General features: G+C 34.7%; 2 protein-coding genes across 6 annotated transcripts in view; one reads left to right on the top strand and one right to left on the bottom strand.

Moving 5' to 3' along the window:
• Positions 1-11,292, bottom strand: part of Doa (CDC like kinase darkener of apricot) — a 117,716-nt gene extending 106,424 nt beyond the window's left edge. The window contains exons 1-4 of the mRNA XM_017612130.1: positions 11,024-11,292; positions 10,295-10,938; positions 7,423-7,541; positions 7,264-7,347 (exon numbers count right to left, since the gene is read on the bottom strand). Of these exons, the coding sequence (XP_017467619.1) occupies positions 7,264-7,347; positions 7,423-7,541; positions 10,295-10,438 (347 nt within the window). The 5' untranslated portion in view covers positions 10,439-10,938; positions 11,024-11,292. The remainder of the gene's footprint in view (positions 1-7,263; positions 7,348-7,422; positions 7,542-10,294; positions 10,939-11,023) is intronic.
• Positions 11,293-14,704: 3,412 nt separating this feature from the next.
• The window catches only part of LOC108359998 (uncharacterized), a 44,705-nt gene continuing 39,880 nt past the window's right edge, over positions 14,705-19,529 (top strand). For 2 of the 5 annotated variants that reach the window (XM_017612125.1, XM_017612120.1), the window contains exon 1: positions 14,705-15,067. The gene's annotated coding sequence lies outside the window, so the exon portion shown is untranslated. The other 3 variants (XM_017612123.1, XM_017612122.1, XM_017612124.1) reach the window with 3 other exon arrangements.

Genomic DNA, 19,529 nt, shown 5'->3' with positions numbered 1-19,529 from the left:
ATAAAAGTATACCCAGTCGGCAAAAAATGTTGCAAGAGTTCTTGAGTTTATAGATAAAGTGAGGATAACGTTACACATAAAAAAAATTAAGAAGTAAAAGAAAATAGCTAAGAATAAGAAGTATTTGTCGGAAGTTTGTTAGGATAACGATAAACTTTATTTCATTTCTATAGATGCAGTTATTTTTTCTTCATATCATCAAAATTAAGGACTTTTTTTTAGAAAAGTAAGTATGCCCTTTTATTCAAGCAAGCCTACTTTCAAAAAATATTTTATAAGACAAAAAAATAACCAGGAAGCCCTGAAAATGACGTTTTATTATTATAGAGAAGACCGACAAGTTTAAGAAAAAAATTTAAATTTTATTTGTAATTTATTAAGCCAACTCTATAACTAACAATGCCAGGTAAACAATTTGGCACAGAATTAGTGTAATTTCGATACCAAGCTTCCACGATAATCAGCTTCAATAAAAGAACAATTATATATCTATAGAAATGCAACAAAGTGTAAAAAATTACTGAAGTTGAGGAGTGGATACCTTTTAAAATAAAACTTTCATCTTCACAACCATTTTCATTAAGATGAAAATGTTAAAGGGCAAACGCAAGTTGTTTGTGGTGGTCATGCAATTTTTGTAATTTTTCTGACAACACAAACAGTTCGTACAGCTTTGACCAGATATACATATGTAACTCAGGCGCGTTCGGTTACGCTAATGCGACTGTCCACATTTCTTTGTTCATGACTGTGCCTGCACACAAACGACTTGGCTTGCTGTACATATTTTGCATATTCATGTCGCATGCAGCATGCCGACAGCGACATGAATTGGCTTCAGTAGCTACAGACAAAACAGATTCAACATTGACAAGACAATCGAACTGTGTCGGTGGAGATGTTGCGAACATGACTGAATGGCAAAACCGTGCATATGTATATACAAAAGACGTGGCATCAAAATATCTTGTATATGTATGCTTGTGTAGATTTTTATTTTTGTAAAAAAATAAAGATGTAAAATATCGATTAATAAAGACGTTAATGCGCATATTGAAGATCGAAACGGAAAAAAGTATACATACCAAAAAAAAAATAGTAGATTTGAAATAAAAGTATTAAAAACGAAAAAAAAAAATCAGAACTTGGTAAAAAATTAAGAGAAAGATTTATAAAATTATTTGCAAAGAAATCGTCACCAATGCTGCTATGTTGTTGCTAATACATTTTTCACCTTTGTTGATTGCTACTTCTCATGGTATATATGGCATATGGCAAGCCCACTGCTACCTTTAAGGAGTGCTGGCTTGAGAGAGAAGTCCCCAGCCGCCGAGAATAATTTCAGCTGCCAACAATAAATCTTGGTTTAACATAAATTAAGCACAAACTCAGACAATACCCGCACTTGCACATACGCAAGGATTTTATTTTTAGCACAATTAGAACACCAGTCAGCCAAGTAACTGTCGCTATGCAACACTGGCGTGTGTTAATTCCAACCAAAAGAACCCTGCATTAATTTAAAGAAGAGCTAACAACAGAGCAAAGAAACCAATATACGAGTGAATAGCTTGGTTATATGGCCAGAACGAGCTACCATTTATGGCGGTGACGGTGACGGCCAGACGATTGCAAGCAGGCAAGCAGAAGAACCAAAATGCGCAGTTAGTTGCAATCAAAGAACTCGAAACTGATTACAAATTACAAATAATACAGATAATACAAGTACTGAAATAAAACGTGCTAAATGAACAGTGGCTAAGGGGGCAGCAGAGTTCTATAATAATAAAGCAACTGCGAGTTTCCATTTTTGGCAAACAATAAAACAGAACAGGAATAGCGCTGATTGTCTGATGATGAAGGAATAACAATAGGCTAAGAGCCAACACAAAGTGCTTTGCCATGCGGAATAATAATACATATTAATACCATTTCTATTAAATGTTTTATTAAAAATGAGTTCCTATATAAAATTCAACGGTTTTGAAACGGTATACAAGCAGAAATCGAAAACATAATTACAACAACACAAACAGCGCGACTCATCTAATGCTGCCGCAAGCCGTGCAGGGGCGTGTGTAAAACTGTCAAGACGGCATTAATGTGCATTAATCATCATAGCAAACTGACGAAAACGCGGTGGCAGTAACCATCATTGACAAGACTTGCCAAAAACAAATTGATGAAGTGCGGATTTTCCAAAAATAATGCAAACATTACGACACTTCCAAAACATTATAAAAACAAGCCGTTTGTTGCAAAAACACCCAAAATGAAACCATTTCAAAAATTGTTCAACAAATCTGTCATCCTCATTTTAACAAAAAATTAAGTTGCTTAATTAACTGAATTAGCATTGTACACAGATAACTCACTTTTCAGCAAATACCGAAATCAAAAGTTAAAAAAAAAAAATCTCATTAATGTGTGTCTACAATCGCAAGTAACGCACCACTCAACCAACAATTGACATTTCTTGCGTCAATCAAAGAAAATCATTCATGCCAAACCGCATGGTTTCCTACAATGTTGACAAGGGGCGTATGCGCATGAACAGGCAAGAGTGGCAGGCAAGACACAAAAATAGGCAAGTGAGCAGAACAAAACTGTTTAGATATTAAAAAAAAATTGACATGTTATTAAATAAACATTGACAGAAATATTGCAACGTCACGCTACTGGCGTTGCACTCTTTACCGCTACAAATACCGAGTGATTCGGGGCAACACAAAATTGTTCACACACAAATGTCTGGCAATCATCATTTTTGCTGGTAGGTGGCTGTCAAAAGGTCGAATTTCAAATGCAACCGAGTTAAGCCAAGCAGCACAGCGGATTTGGTAGCAATGAGGTTGAGGGTCTTCCAATGTTTGTCTTTTCTTTTTGCAAATGACCTTGATTTCTAATCAAAATCTTCGATGTACTACAGCGCCCACGCCATCGCAAGCGGAGTACACAGCAGTACGCATGGTACAATGCATGAATAATTTCAAATTCAATTGAAATTTAAAGTTTTGGTAAGTATTGTAGTGTCGGCGAGCAGTCAACAAATAACATTGCGTTTGTCTTGATATTTGCGAAGACGGTTGTCATAGCCAAAAACAATTAGGTATCGCAAGACATTAGCAAAAAAAACAAGAAACCATGAAGTTGTAACTTTGAATGTCGCACTGACATTAACCTTGTCATATTTGGTGTAAGCGGCACACTAACTGACATATGACACAGAGTATTAGTGAAATCGGCGTAGATGAACGTGTTTTGAAACAAATATCTTAAAAAATAATGCATGTGGGTATTGGCATTCACGTTGTTAGATTTAAATAGAAAAGAGAACCGATAGCAAATTCTGTCTGTTATTTATCCCCCAAATTGGCCTCCCAACACGTTTTCGTGGTAAGTGGAGATTGCGCCTCCACTTCTTCGCCATGCAGTGAGTTTCGGTATCCAGATATATACGCGGTGGAGCCGTGGTATCGTTCTGCACGTATCGTTGTGGTCTTTTGATTTGCGACAGTCAAAAAAAAAAAATGCTGCGATAAAAGCCTGCCGATGTGTTTTACCTCCGAAAAATGTCAAATAATCATTTTAATCGATGGTGACGATGTGTAGTTATCTAGAAAAATCTTAGGGCCAGTTTTTCAGTGCACGGCCGTGATTTAAACTCCCTTTAAATGCCCGATCTGGCTGGTTTTAACTAAGATCAGCCAATCAAATGTCAGTCAACTGTTCAATTTAAACTCAGTTTACTTAAACTAAGTTTAAACTAGCACTAAAAAGCTGGCCCTTACTCGTTCCGTAGGTTAGGTCAGATTCAAAGGGCGGTTGGTATACGCTAAGATAGGCCGGCCTGCAACTTGGGCACTTGGTAATACCAAAGAGAAACCCCTACTCATCTTTTAACCAATTCACGGAGTCAGCAAATCTAGTAATTTGCTGTATGCTGTTCATCTTTGCCGCTGCGTTTAGATCACTTATGGGCATCGCCTTGCCCATCGTTTAAAAATCCTGTACCGTCTTCTGCATAATACAGTGCATTCACACAATAAAGGCCTACAGATATGGGCTATTCATTGCCAAGGCAACTTATACAAAGGACTTTGAGGTGTGCTCCTATTCATTATTCGGGTCTGCCTAAAATAATGTGGCCTGTAGGTATCCCCATGGCTATTGATATTTACTCTATTACAAGAGAAGCTCTTGCGATTTTTTTATGACACACTGTTGCCACATGAACTTTGTTATAAACCATGTGCTAGGGTAGAGAGCTTGCTACTCTTCCCATACAATTATCAAAATAAAAATTAAAAATTTTCCAAGAAGTAAGGATTTATTATTCCACACTCTATTTAAGGATTTTATTAATTTCCATTTCCGACAGTGCTACTTTTAAAAATTTGTATGCTTATGCAAATGTACGTACGCATCTACAACTCAAAAACTACTTTTCATCTGCCGGAAGTGCACCAGAGTAACACTTAATCGTGCATACGAACATCCAACGCACGTGAAATTCAGTAGAATTATTAACAAAAAAGAAATCCTTTCTTCTCTTTGTTTACGACGATCTTAATCACAGTTCGACTTTTACACATTTGTGTCACCGAAGTGTGGGCGTGCATGCAGCTGTGATTAATTTCAGCAGAAACTAAAGCACAATCAGGACTTGATAAATTAAACGCGTGCTACTCAAGCGGAAAGTGGACATTAATTATATTTCCTTATTAGTCTCGTAATGCAAATACATATTTACTATAACAAAAAGCTTGTAAAAATTATACTGTATGTACATACGTGCTATATAAATGGTTAGGCAGTGAGCGACGACTTGCAGGGTGCATGGAATTAAAACCACAGTAAAGACATTAATACTTGAGGATAAATACGTATGAAGACGGTCACCTTTTAAATTATTGTTTAAATAAAGAAAACAGTTAAGTTATTTTTGTTGTGATGCCATAAAAAGTGACAGCAACAACGCACGTTTCATATAAGACAATCGAATGCAAATATTGCAAGTTATAGCAAAGTAAAACAATGCATACAATAAGAGGAAAAATGTAGAAAATTAAATCCCAAAACTTAAAAAAAATCAAACAAACAACCAACTTCAATACTACGGCAATAATTCACAAAACAATAAATTCGCTGGAAGACAGTCAGCGCGCAGCCATCATGTTTTACTGACAATTTGCATATGTTTACACAACATGCCGTTCGGTCACTTGTAAATGAGTGTCCAAAAATGGCTATTGCAAAAATGCAACATTCATCTAAAGAAAAGTGTGACTTTAGATAATAAAAATAAAGTGTATATCTATTAAAATGGGAAAAAGGTATATATGTACATTAAGTATGAATATTTATATAAAACTATCATATGACCTATCATATTTAGAGCCAGTGCGAACAATATATTGATGCTCCACATTGTGCACACACACACAGCTCAAACAGCTGAATCACTCAAAGAAACTGCTACCAAAGGATTTACTGTTAACTTAAATAAAATTACGCAACCAAATGCATTTGCAGCAATGACTTCAAAACTGTCCACCCACTTCGTTTACAATGTACCACCAATTGCAAGGCAGATTTGGTTATAGGGAAGTACGCGATCATACATCATGTAGGCATCCCACATTGCTTCAGTCCATACAATTTCTCTTTTTTTATTGCCTTCGAATTGCGGTTAATGACTTCGAACGGCATTCAGTTAAAAAATAAAAATAAAATTACAAAAAAAAATCAAATAATAAAAAATGTTTAATGTACAATCAATAATTCATGCATTTAATGCTCACCACTAAAAGAACTGTATCAAAATGAATTGTTGTTTTAAGCCCATGCGAGTATTCAGTCCTTTATGGGCAAGCTATTTATATTATACAAGTATTATATGTATGTATGCATGTATCTACAACGCAATGCCGAAGATAAAAGCGCCTAAAAATATGCAATTTCAAAAGATAAGCTCCTCTGAAGGGAGTACGGCTTGAACTTGGTATATGTATATGAAAATGTTCTACTGTTTTAAATTTGTTCATATTCGGTAAGGAATAGTTCTATTTAAATTGTTTTATGCAGCAGTGGGTGTAATATAAAACTGTTTTGCTAAAGAAATTAGGATAGTTATCTAAACAGCTTGACCATGAGAACCAGTGTAGCCTATCTACACAAATACTTAACAGTATTTGACAATATAAATAACGTTTTTTTTATACCAATTGCACATAATGAGAAATATAGACCGTATTTTTGCCGGATTATAAAAAAACACATTTCTAGTTATGCGTTTTAGGCAATATCTATGTTTAATTTTTTCAACCAAGGCATTCTGGTTCCCATGGTCTCATACATATGTATATATATAAAGAAAGGGTTATTATAACACTTGTTAAGTCTCATCTCTGAAATTCATTGCAGCTTTCCGTTTGCTAACATTTTCATATATAAATTATGAGAAAGCTAAGCGAAGGTTACTCTGCTTATGCATAAAAACTGGCTGTTAATGCATTTTCATAAGTCCTTTGCCTATTAACACCAACTAGGTCCGTATACATACAATTTATAAATAAATAAATATGCGCATATACATATATATACACAGGTGGTCCGATAATTATAAACGATTTTCTTGAACCTATTTTTAACCGCCTTTCAAAAAAGGAGGAGGTTATCAGTTCGTCGGAATATTTTTTTTCGATTCGACAATTCTTTTTGCATCGGAAGGGTAGTGCTTTTTGTTGGTAGTGTTGCTCATTTTCTCCCATTCCCAAAAAATTTTCGAACATTATTTGTATGAAAACAAACGCTTAACGTAGTCTGCTTTGAGTTATATGCTTTTCGTTGTAGCGTGCACCATATTTTCTTAAAAAAAATTAATTAAAAATAATAAATAAAAATAGATGGTGAAACCTTGTAGAAGAAAATCGTTTTTTAATTATCCGGCCACCAATGCATGTATGTACATATATACACCCCTATTGCGAGTGTCGACTAGTAGTAGATAAACGACTGTTAGACGATTATCGATTATCCGCGGTATTATCAAAGTCGTTTTCTCGTTCAATAAGTGCGTTTAAAAGTCGCTCATCCTTCTACAAACGAATAGTTGTTGAAAGAGAAATTGACATTCAAAAATACCATGGACAAGCGATAATCGAATAAGAGTCGTTTATCTACTACTAGTCGACTCTCGCAATAGGGGCGATAGTAAATATATGTATATTTTGCTATGGTATTAGTATAATAAAAACTTACGATGAGTCCTTTGATACATGCGAACTGACGTCTGACTCATGATGTCGTTTTTTGGCATCCGATCGTGTATATCTTGCGCGTGGTCTGCAAATTAAATTCGATAAAAAATCGTATTTGTGTAAGTTAGATATATGTGAATAAAAGTAAAATTTCACTTACGGTGATGACGCATCCGTTTTCAAAGGTGATGTCTCTTCAGAATCGACACGTCTACGCTTATCCCTATGGGCACCTGATGAACGATCATGGGAATGATGACGTCTGCGTGTCCTTGGCATCTATAAAGTACAAAAGCGTTAAATAGTGCATAAATCTAAAGAAAAAAATTTAAAGCTTAATGTCTGGACTGATAGCTGCATACATAAATAAAGATTTAATCGATTATGTGTGTGTAGTTAAAAATGCTCATTTTATTAATAAACGCATAGCTTTTGACGAATATCGGCAGCTGCGTGGCAGTACGTTTTATTAAGGTGCACATGCAAAATGCAACGTACCCATGAAGGAAATTCGGCGTAAAATAAGACTTATTACAAGGTGGCTAAGGTTAGGATAGAAAATGGAAATATTAAATAAAACGTTCAAGAAAAAAGCTGTTTAATACTATCGCACGTATGCCATTTAGTTGCTTATCGCGCAAAAACAGAGTAGGGGAAAATAATCATTAATATTTTAATAATTTTCCGTAGACAATGGCCATACATACTGATACATATATGTATGTAAGTACATATATACCCTGGGGGGAAAATCACTAGTTCTGAAGAGGTGCGCTTCTAGTACCCTGTGGGGAGGAAAATGTCTAGTTCTGAACTGGTACGCTTCTATTACATTTAGACCCACTATTGATTCGCGATAAATCCCTTTTGCGTGCAAACAGCTGACGAATTTAAAACGACGATGTCCTAGGAAGTGGATGTTATCCCCCGCTGCATTGCCTTTTTATAGTTTCGAACCAGTCCTAAATTCGACAGAGGGAACTAATTCGCTCAGCATGCTTTTTTCTCACTTTTCGTACTAATCGATTGATTTTTATTCAATTAGTTAATTCGACTAAATTCAATCTGATTACAGTCAATCGTGATTAAACAGTTACTCGTAACCGCGATTAAAAAATATTAATTTTTAATCATTAACCCTTAATATAGATTTGGTGATCAGTAAATTAATGCTGGAATTTTCCTGTGCACACGAAGCCAGTTAATCGGGTATGTCTAAGTCGGGTTTCCTCGTCAAGACCTATACCGACAGACGTTTTACCAACTGGGTTTTAATATCCCTCTTTTTGGTTTTCGCATATTAGCCCCTTTGAGTATTTTCAAATAAAAGTGTTTTCAGGTTGAAATCCGTTTGTTGTAACTGATTGTGCAGCGGCGCTTGCGGTTATTGGTTATATTCCAGAAGGTCCCAAAATGTTAAATCGTTAATACCAAATAATTCTTGTTTTGTATTTGTATGAAGTACAGAAGGAAAGCGTATATGAACGAAAAAACCGTCAAACCAGCTACGCTCTGCAACCCTTTTTTGATAATTCCGAACCAGTTCTAAATTCGACAGTTCATTCAGCATCCCTTTTTCTGTTGCCCCAAACCAGCTCTAAATTTTTCAACTAAGATATAACGTTTTAGAAAAGGTGGACTCAGCAGCAACTTATCGCTCCTATCTGGCCGACATATAGTTCAGATAAGTTTAATTTTGGGAGCACATTTCGGTACTTTTAAACTGGTGGGGATCTAGTTACTATAGGACTGATTCGTTTTTGGTGATATAGATCTAGTCATGATATGATCTAGTCATGGATCTAGTAAGGATCTAGAAATTTGGTTCACTAATTCGGGGTTTCCCTGCAAGGTATAAGGTATAAGTACATACATACATGTGTACATGCATTGCATGCACCACAATGAAAAAGTACTTCGGTATTCGGTCTAGCTATGGGGAATAAAATTGCAAATATGCGAAAATTTTATAAACTATTTTAAACTTTCCAACTTTATTTGCGAAACCTCCCCTTTTGGCTAAAACCATAAATGGGGCTGTGGTGCTGGAATCAATGGCGAAAATTACTACATACTTGTCAAAATGGTTTTTTGCATTTGTATCTTACTCGTTCTTTTACCTCTTTGCTTTCGGTTTCTTTCGTTTAGTTTACTTGGCAGATTTTTTACGTTTTTCTTCACACAATAAAAATAAAACTCGTTTTAGCAAACACCACTTAAGATTGATTTTTTGTGCACTTTTCTTTTGTGTAACGAGTGTATGGTTGTGTGCTCGGCGACAATGGCTGCTTGTTTTTGGCAACTTGAACTCAAAATATCAAAGTATATTGTTTTGTTTGTAAACAAAAGCACTTTTACTGAACGAAAACTGAAGAATTCACTTCAACCGATGTTCCGCACACAAGATATTAAACTTTTCACGAAATTGCAAATCTCGTGTTTTCCAAATGGTAAAATCTAAACACACCGTCCAATAGAGCGCAAGATTTTGTCAAATTCCAATCTGTGACGTCAAGCCATCTCGTGTTAAAACATCTTGCCGATAGGGGGAGCTCTAAGTATTTATTCACCACGCATAGAATATTGCCAGTGCAAAAATATAGTGTACATGGAAAAAACCTTTCCAGGATTAAATTTAAATCTATTAAAATTTGGAAACAATTCATTAATCATGTAAAGAGTGATCTATTCTATATATTCTAATAATTTCTAGTAAATCTGCCCACCTATTTCTTATCTACCGCATTCCCTTTGCGAAACGCCCGTCCACCTGTGGTGAATATCTCTTGCCAATTTCTGCGGCGCGCATTGTGCGCCAATTCAAGTATAAATATTAAGAGCCCATAAAATCAATTTAGCAACTTTTGTACAAACATTCACTCCATAAGCAGCGGTGAAATAATTTCTAATCAACCGACCGTGACCGATTCGCACTAACGCCACCAATATCAAAGCCGCTTTTTAGCTTGTGCCGCGCTTCAATAGCTTATGTAAAATTTACATTGTAAATAAAAAATAGCGATATCACTTACCTCGGGCAAGTTGATTGGTGAAGCTGGATATGTGAGCGCTAAAAACGGCGAAGCAGGTAGATATAATCTGTTCCAAAGCGTATTCACCAAATTTGTAATGCGCTTCCAAGTTCTAATGGCCGGCTCCTGTATTCGCAAATACATCGACTCTACGTTCTAGCACTTTTTTCTCACGCTTCAACTCCAACTTGACTTGCTGCAAAATTGCCACTATTGTGCGGCGTCCAAATTTATGCGGCGCGATGGTTTTATTTTGATTGCAATTGTTTTTCTCCTATTTTCAACGTTTTTCTGTAGATTTTTTTTTTTCTTTTATAAACGCCAACTTTCGTTTCTCTACACTTTATCACCTTGTTCGCGTATAAGCCCAAATGTCAAATGCTTGAAACTCGAACAGAAAGTTGTTTCATTTACGCACTTCGGGGAAAAGTCATTGGTTAGAAGGCGATGACTGCTGCTGGCACTTCTGCATTGTTATAAATTCACCACACCTCGCGTAAATTAATCGGCAGCGTTACCCTATTGTTCAAGAAACCGAAACGTTTGGCTTTTATCTAATCAAAACAAACGTTATATCGCTGTTGCACTCACACTTATCTGCAATGTGCGTTGCTTGTTGTTGTTAGGTTGGTGCGTGCAAAGGACTGTGAAAAGCGCATTAAAACTTTTGTTATCGCAACCGTTGCAGCTATGCAATTGCAACCAACTGCTGGAAAAATAAACGCTTACCTTGTTGTTGGAATGCTTGCTTTTCACACCTGCACAAAAACAGGGGAAAATCAAAGCGAAGATCTATGAAAGAAACTGGCGCAAGGCGAACCACTTCAAAGCAAATTGCACTGTATTCTTGTAAGTACGCTATACGTTTTTAATTTACACTTCAACGCACTAGGCCTACTCGACGATATGTTGAAGAAAATTTAAAACTTCTGATTGACAGCAAACAAAATGCAAGCGCTTTTTCGAAATTTTCCTGCCTCTTTTCATTCGCTGCTATGAATAGCGATGTTGGCTGTGGTTGAGTAGCCGTTGCGACATGGTAAGGTGTTGCCATATAAATTCTTTTCCCTTATCCGATGTCCCAACCCGGTACAGTACGTATTAAACTAATGCCGTTCACACTGGCTCCGACACTGCTGATGCTTTTGTGGCTAGATTTAGTACTCTTTTTTATTTTATATTTGCCCAGTAATTTGCTTTTAGCCTTTAGCTTTTCTTAGGCCTTTTAAATTCGAAACAGATCTTTGAGGCTCCAAAAATCTTAACTTAATTTTAAACATTAAATTGAAAAATTTCTGCTGTTTGTGAAAAAAACACATTTTCATTTTTTAAATCTGTTAAAAGTTCAACATTTTCTGTCTGATTTGGCCGTTCTTATGCTTTACATTTTCGTTATAAAATTATCCTTTGTCTTAAATTTTTTAATTATTAATTTTTTTTTGCAAAGTTCTTCAACCGAAAGGAATTAATAAAAATTAACAACTTTCGAAAAAGCTTGAGAACGTACTTATCTTTCGAATTTAAACACATAAACACAAAAAGTACTGTTCCGATTGCCACAGAAATTATATCAACGCAATTAGGCTAAATATATTTTTCGAAAGATATCCAAAGGTTAGTTGTATTCGCTTTTATGAATTATTATTGACAATAACTGCAAAAGAGACTTATTTTCATGTTTAGCAACCCTAAATTAGTCTAAAAAAACACTTTTAGCGAAGTCCTTTTTTCTTATAAACTAGCGTAGTTAATGAATCTATTTTTTATGTTTTCTTTTAACGAGGGAACAAATTAACTTTATGGAAATTCGTTATAAAACATGGTGAAATTATACAAGGTGTTGTACGTTGTGACAAGCTGGTTTGAAACTCCCTTACTAAATGTTGTATTTTAGAAGTAGGAGGGAAACTGGGAATAAAAAAGGTCGTTTTTTCAAAAAGTACTAAATGAAGTACGCTTTTGTTTATGCTAAATGTAGAACAAAACTAGGAGAGTTGGATAGAAATAACGAAAAATATAAATTTTTAGTAGCGTTTTACCTAAAATTGTGCATATTATTGTCATTCATAAGAAATGTATATTGCGCTGTATGTGTACAAGTATACGCATGAACGAACGAATGAAGATCACCCAGGACGGCGTGCGAGAAAAAAGTATTTTTTTGGCAGTGACGTCATTTTTTCGCCACCGTGTGAATGAAACGGAATGAAACCTGTATGTGAATGAAAGAACTGATTAAAAAATGACGTCATTAACTATTATTTTTTTTCTCAAATGCAATTACAAATACACGGTTGCCTGGGTGATCTTATTAGTTGGTTCATGAGTATACGCATACATACCTATATAAATTGAATCGAAACTGTTCTTTTACTTATATTAACATTCAAAACTCAATGTTACTGCAATAAAGACTTTGATAATATAATATTTGTCCTAGTTTATCACCTTCTGATTCTAATACCGATTTAAACAAAACGCTTGCTTTATAAAGTTCTTTTTCATTTAATTTTTAAATATAATTCAAAACTACAATTTACAAATTTTCTCTCTTTTAAATTAAGTGAATAGTTTTTTGTTAATTTTTGTTATAACGTTAGATATCATCATCAGTCTTAAATATGTACATATATGTTTTAGGCAGAATTCATTATTAAAAACAATAATCACATTTTTAAGTTAAAGCACAGTTTATTGAAAAGACTAATTGTCAAAGTATGGAAAATAATTAACATTAAGTACTAAAATTAGTAATAAGTTGTTTTCCAATGAATACATATCAATTTCACTAAATTAGCAATACATTAAGTTGTTTGTACAATATTGGACAGGTGTCTCTGTATGTGTAAAAATATGAAAGAAAATACCTAGCACGACCCTCCCCGTAGCCTTCGAGCCATTTAACGAAATATTTACTGATGGCGTTCTCTTTTCTCGAAAAAATGTCACCTTCTTATATAGCAACATTATCAGAGTGCATAATTTTAAAGAAAGACCACGCAAGAAGCCTGTGAAGATGCTGAGAAAAGAGCACGAAAACTTCATAGCCCTGGCGCAGGGTGGAATTAACGCAATATTATTTCGAGAAGGGAAAGCGCTATGAGTTTCTGACGGTGTCTTCGAGTCTGGAGTTGTACCCGTTACTCTTTGAATAGTGTTTGGTTTCCTGATTACTTACAATAGTAAATAACGGCAGTAATGTGTATGAAAAAACAGGAGCCGTGGAAGTAAACCAAAGACGGAGCTGCAGCAGCAAAAATCACTGGGGAATAGATGCGTATTTACTTATAGTTTAAATCTTCCATGTAAACTTACCAAACAAAAACTGTTATATCGCCGAAAAAGCAGGATCAGTGGCAGCGAACCACAGACGGAGTTGCAGCGACAGGAAGCACTTACCAAAACAACTATAAGTCCTTGGGGAAATCTCTAAAGCGATGTTTTTTGCCGAATTAATGTTGAAATTTCTAATTTAATTTTCAGTTGCCAACGAATAAGAACAGAGTAAATGTCAAAGAATTGTTCAGTGATTGCAAATCAGTTTTGGAATAGGCAATGAGGTAGTTTAGTACTTTTTTAAAGGCGGCAAAATATAGTTATTTTAAGAGGGAAACATCGATTTAGCTAAGGGAGCCAAGATGGCGGATTAGAGCGAGAACGCTGTCAATATCCAACACCTTGTATTATTCCACCATGGTTATAAAATAAAACCAAAAAAATTTTCAATTAATGAATAAGGAAACTAGCCCTTTTCTTAGCTCTAAAATTGTTTATTTAGCCCTTTCTAGCTCTTTTTTCTGGAGATTGTAGCCCAAAATGGATTTTGTTTTCCGTCAACACTGGTTAGGGACCAAATTAAAAATTGGTTACAGTTTTATAGCCATTAAACTAAAGATCCATTATGGCATAGTTTGAGCGCCACTGATTTGTTTCGGACGGATCTGTTTTTTTGGGACGGAAAGTGAGTTTTAAAAAAATCTTTATACTTCGCAATATAGTTTGCGCCCAAATAAAAAGTGTATGCATAAAGATATTTCAATTTGTTGCAGTTTTCTGTATGTAACAAATTCGCCTTGTGTATTTAACACAATCAGCAATCGTCCAAATATAAATTTAGACGCTGAAGTACTAAATTGCCGCCGCTTAAAATGGTAGTTCGTAACAGGTTAAATAAAAAAAAAAATATTAAATTTAATTTTACGGAATTAATTTCAAATCAAAATATGGACAAAGAAACTGCATGCAGCAGAGAGGCAACATAAGCAGGAGCTGCAACATTCGAAGTTTATTTCAGATTCATTTTCGAATTACTTAGGTGGGGTGTTAGGGGTTAGTAGGTCGGTGGTGGCTACACAGTCGGCGGCGCTATGCCATTGACAGCGCAAATCACAGTACGTCTAGTGTATTTAAGCGGTGTGGTGATTTTAGTGATTTCTAAACTAAAAGTGAGCAAGTAAAAACGTGATAAAATCAGATTTAAGCAATAAGATAAATTGCAAAATAAAAATCAATAATACAGCTATATATGTATAACAAAATAAAAATTACGGTTAAGGAAAAAGTACATTGTGCTGTGCATGTACATACATATGTGTCGTATATTTGTAAAATTATGTGCCCTTGTGCATAAATATTATTGTTCGAAAAATATATGTAAAATAGCGTATATGTATGTTTGAACTTAAGTTTGGAGATTTATTTATGCATCGAAGTTTCATAATTTAAAAAACTCGTAAAACCATCAGCATTGCATAGTCAAAGAGTGGAAAAAACGTAAGCATTTTCGCCTTAATTTTTTGTTAGCTGGTGCTGTAAATTTCTACATACAACGAATTAATTGTTAAATAGTTTTTGTTACAAAAAGTCGCACTTTATTTACATGCGAAAATCATGAATCCACGCAATTTAAAAGTAAAGAACCTCTTCGAGTTAATACATACATACATATATGTACATATGTACAAGCATAAAATTCTGTGTATGCACAAGTTACTTTCCGTTTTACTTATGTAACTCATACATCCACATAACGACGACACTGACACAATGGCGGTTGTCACATCCGCATAAACAGCCATCGGTCGACATTGTCCTAAATCCGTTTACTGCTAATGGAAGCACGTGTTAGCTTCGATAGAACTTGGATTACATAAACAGTGAAAGTAAAAGTAAAGAAATGTTAAATATGAAAGTGAAAATAGCAAAGTTGGGCCAACTCTGTTAAACGACAAGCGATCTGATGCAAGATGTACTATAAACTGTGCTATTGAGAATGTATGTATGTATGTATATTCATTATCAAATATTCCACAAAGGGTTCTTACGCTGCTCAAAGGAAAATTGAAGCGCGTTGAGTGTTTTTCTTTTGTAAGTCGGGAGGAATATTGATTGAAGTCTGAAGGTATCAGGAGGATTTTTCTAAAACTGTGTCTTTCCCCATGGAGAAATACTCCTCTAGTCAGTGATGGACATACATAGTTACACAAGTACTTTTGTATTTGAAGCGCCAATTTTGGGTTCTAAATATCCAAATACCTAGTACTAGGCAACTAAAGAGCGAAATACACCACACAAGCGGTTTGACAAACCAAGCGAAATTTCCCTTTGCTTCAAGCCATTTGTGCTGTGTATGGGGGTGTTTGAAGGTTTGACAAACCGCCGTCAAACCTTCAAACACCCCCATACACAGCACAAATGGCTTGAAGCAAAGGGAAATTTCGCTTGGTTTGTCAAACCGCTTGTGTGGTGTATTTCGCTCTTTAGTTCACCTAAACTCACCTCAGCTCCAATGAACTCAACTCAGCTCACTTCATCTAACCTAAACTTACCTCACCTCAACTCACCTCTATTTACCTAACTTCAATTCATCTTTTGGCCACGAGAATCCCGAAATCCGTGAAATCCGTGAAATCCTCGAAAATAGTCCCTAAAATCCCTATGTAGTACCAAAATAGTCCATAAATCTTAAAATAGCCCCGAGAATCTCGAAGTATTCTCGAAAGTCGCGAAATAATCCCCAAACAGTTCCGAAAATCCCGGAGTAGTCCCATCAGTGGCGGATCCAGCGGGGGGTTTTGGATGTTAAACTACGTGTCAGTCAGCGGCGGAAGNTAGTACCAAAATAGTCCATAAATCTTAAAATAGCCCCGAGAATCTCGAAGTATTCTCGAAAGTCGCGAAATAATCCCCAAACAGTTCCGAAAATCCCGGAGTAGTCCCATCAGTGGCGTATCCAGGGGGGGGTTTTGGATGTTAAACTACGTGTCAGTCAGCGGCGGAACCACGGGGGTGTTTTAATATGGTGCATATGTATGTATAATATGGCGTCTATGTATTCCGCCATTCTGGAGTCCCATAGACCTGAAATAGTCCCGCAAATCCCGAGGGAGAGGTAATGCTGACTCCGAACAGTTTCCATTAGAAGTCCTATACACTGAGGTTTACGATATGTAGCAAAAAATAAATAATAAAAAAAAATTTTATTCGAAAACGAAAAACCGCCTGTGCACTAGATATCTCAAAGTATAATAAAAATTAAGGTGCTAAAAGAAATCTTGCGACGCGGTAATAATTTGCAACAAAAATAAGCATGCCAACAAATCGAGTTAATTAGAGTGCAAGCTTCTATAAATAATTGATCATTAATAAATGAGGGCAATGTAAACATGTACAAAGTTGTATACCTAATGTATCATATGTATACATTAGGATGGTTCATTATTTGATTTTCCCAAAATTGCTTTTCGAGTTATTCGAAAAAAGGCAATTTGAAAAAAAAACGGGTTTTAGTTTTTTTTTTTTAATCGGTAAAAACGGGTTAGACCGGATATTTGCTTTCGATTTTTCGCATTTGGACAACGCTTACAGTTAGAAATGAAAGCAAAAATGGATTAATTAATTAATTAACTAATGTTCTACGTGCAAAATAAATACATCCACGAAATGTTGCGCAAATTTTTAAGGTTCACTACCAGTGTTTGGAAAAATTAAATTTTTTTAATCGCAAGAATTCGAAAAAAAAATTTAAATGAAATCTAATATATTTGACATATTATTAAAACGTAGTCATACAGTATACATACTATGTATGTATATTAGGGTGGTCTAAAAAAAAGTAATGTCGAAATTTTATTGCTCTCACAGCTGGTATTGCTCGAAACCGAAAAAATAGACCCGTTTTTTCTTTTTATTTTGAAATGAAAAAAATATTTATAGGTCGCTTAAAGCGCTCAAAGTCTTCCATGTATTTTATACATACAATTTTTCGCAGAAATGGTATAAAATTTAAAACCAAATATTTTTCGATCGGAAACTTTGTTTCTCTTCAGGAGACTTCCAATAATAATAATAAATTTTTAGTACTGACTATTTTTTAAAAATTCTCCAAAAATGCAATGAGATACACATAAAAAATCGTTAATTTAAAAGAATAAACAATTGAGTATTATTACAGAGTAGCGGAAACCTCAGGTTTTGAAATTACACAAAAAAATTATGATTCTGTATACCGTTTTTCCAGATCAACTAATTTTCCAAAGAAATTTTAATTTTCATGAAAAAAGGAAGACAAGAAAAAGTAACAAATCTTTTTTTTTATTTTATTCATTTCTTTTGAAAACGAAAATTAAGCTACTAACGATAAAAATCGAATGTGAATGGTCAAATGAAAATGTGCAATAAGTTTTTGTATGAAATAGGAGAATGAAATAATATATAATAGTAATATCTTACTCTCCCAAAGAGAGAAACTTACTAAGTTTTGCGCGAACAGAAAATCCCCGTACATGGCGTTTGAGTAACATTTTCAATGTTAAAGTTTGATTTTTTTCATTCATAATGTAAACTTAAAAAAATATCTATCTTGGGAAAAGGACTTGATGGCGTTTTTTTTGTGTCAATTTATTGGAAGTGACCTGTAGAGAAACAAAGTTTTCTGATCGAAAAATATCGATTTTCAAAAGTTGTATTTCATTTCTGTATATTTTTTAATCTCAATTATATTTTTCGATATAGAATCGAAATCGGATTGAGGGTGTGTGAGCATTAAAATTCAGACTTTACATAATTTACATTAATTTTGGTCCCGCCTTAATGTATATTATATGTATGTTTGTTTATAAATATGTATGTATCTATATATGTGTGTATGTATGCGCATACGACAACGTGTTTAAACTAGCGTAGCGAGCTTTTGATTTCAGCAATCTATAAATAGCATGCAAATTACATTAATATTTTGCAAACAAAATTATTGCAATAAACAAATAGGCAAAAACAAAATACATATGTATTTATGTACATACATAAGAATGTACATTTAGGGCCGTTTGCACCATGTCTAGTTAATTCTAACTCCCAGTTAAACATCTTTATCGACGTTATCGACACCCATCATATAACATGTGATCGATAAAGCAGTTAACGTGCTTAACTGAAGGATTTACCTCCAGTTAGCGTTAACTAGAGATGGTGCAAACGGCCCTTAACCACTTAAACATGCAATCATTGCGCTATGAAGTAAATTTGTTTTTTTTTTTGTTTTTATTTTATTTATGTATTTGCAATTTCGAAAAATGTCAGAGTTCATTTTCGAAGTGGGTGGCAGTTATGTACATGCATTGGCCGAAGGTGTTGAGCGGTCGTCACCGCTGCGTAGCATGTCACTCAGAAAAGGTGAATTTGGCGCAAGTGTGTTTAGTCGAAATTTATCCGTGGCAGTGAATGGTATTCTTGTGGTAGTGCAAGCGATTATTTTGGCCGCTAGCCTAATTATGAAAATAAGTAGAAATAAAAGAAAGTATCAAAACATCGACTGCTGCTTAGTTTGATTTAAGATTTAGTACAAGTGTGCTACCTAAAATTTGTGAGTTTTTATGTAATTTCTTTGCCGATTTTAAATTTGCGAAATTCGGTGTATTCGGTGTAAAGTCATGTCACGTGGTTGTAAATATTTTCAATGTGCGATATTTGCAGAAAAATATGTGTGCATTAGTGCTTACATGTAGGTACATACATAACTATGTAAATGAATATAGACGGATGTAAAAACAATGTTGGAAAATGTATACATAATACTCTAAAAACAACATACAACTATTGTTATATACATACAAATTAATGACGTTCATTTGCTCTAGGTCTGATCTATGAACATGATTTATTAAAAATTTCCTCAAAACAAATACATTAGTATACGTTTTCAGTAACAGCCAGAGTTGCCATAGACACATTTTTT

This window comes from Rhagoletis zephyria, unplaced genomic scaffold (assembly GCF_001687245.7).
Source record: "Rhagoletis zephyria isolate East Lansing unplaced genomic scaffold, Rhagoletis_zephyria_1.1 Rzeph_scaffold_00503, whole genome shotgun sequence".
Lineage (NCBI taxonomy): Eukaryota > Metazoa > Arthropoda > Insecta > Diptera > Tephritidae > Rhagoletis > Rhagoletis zephyria.
Note: the sequence above shows the minus strand (reverse complement) of the source record. Positions and strands in the feature narration are given on the sequence as shown.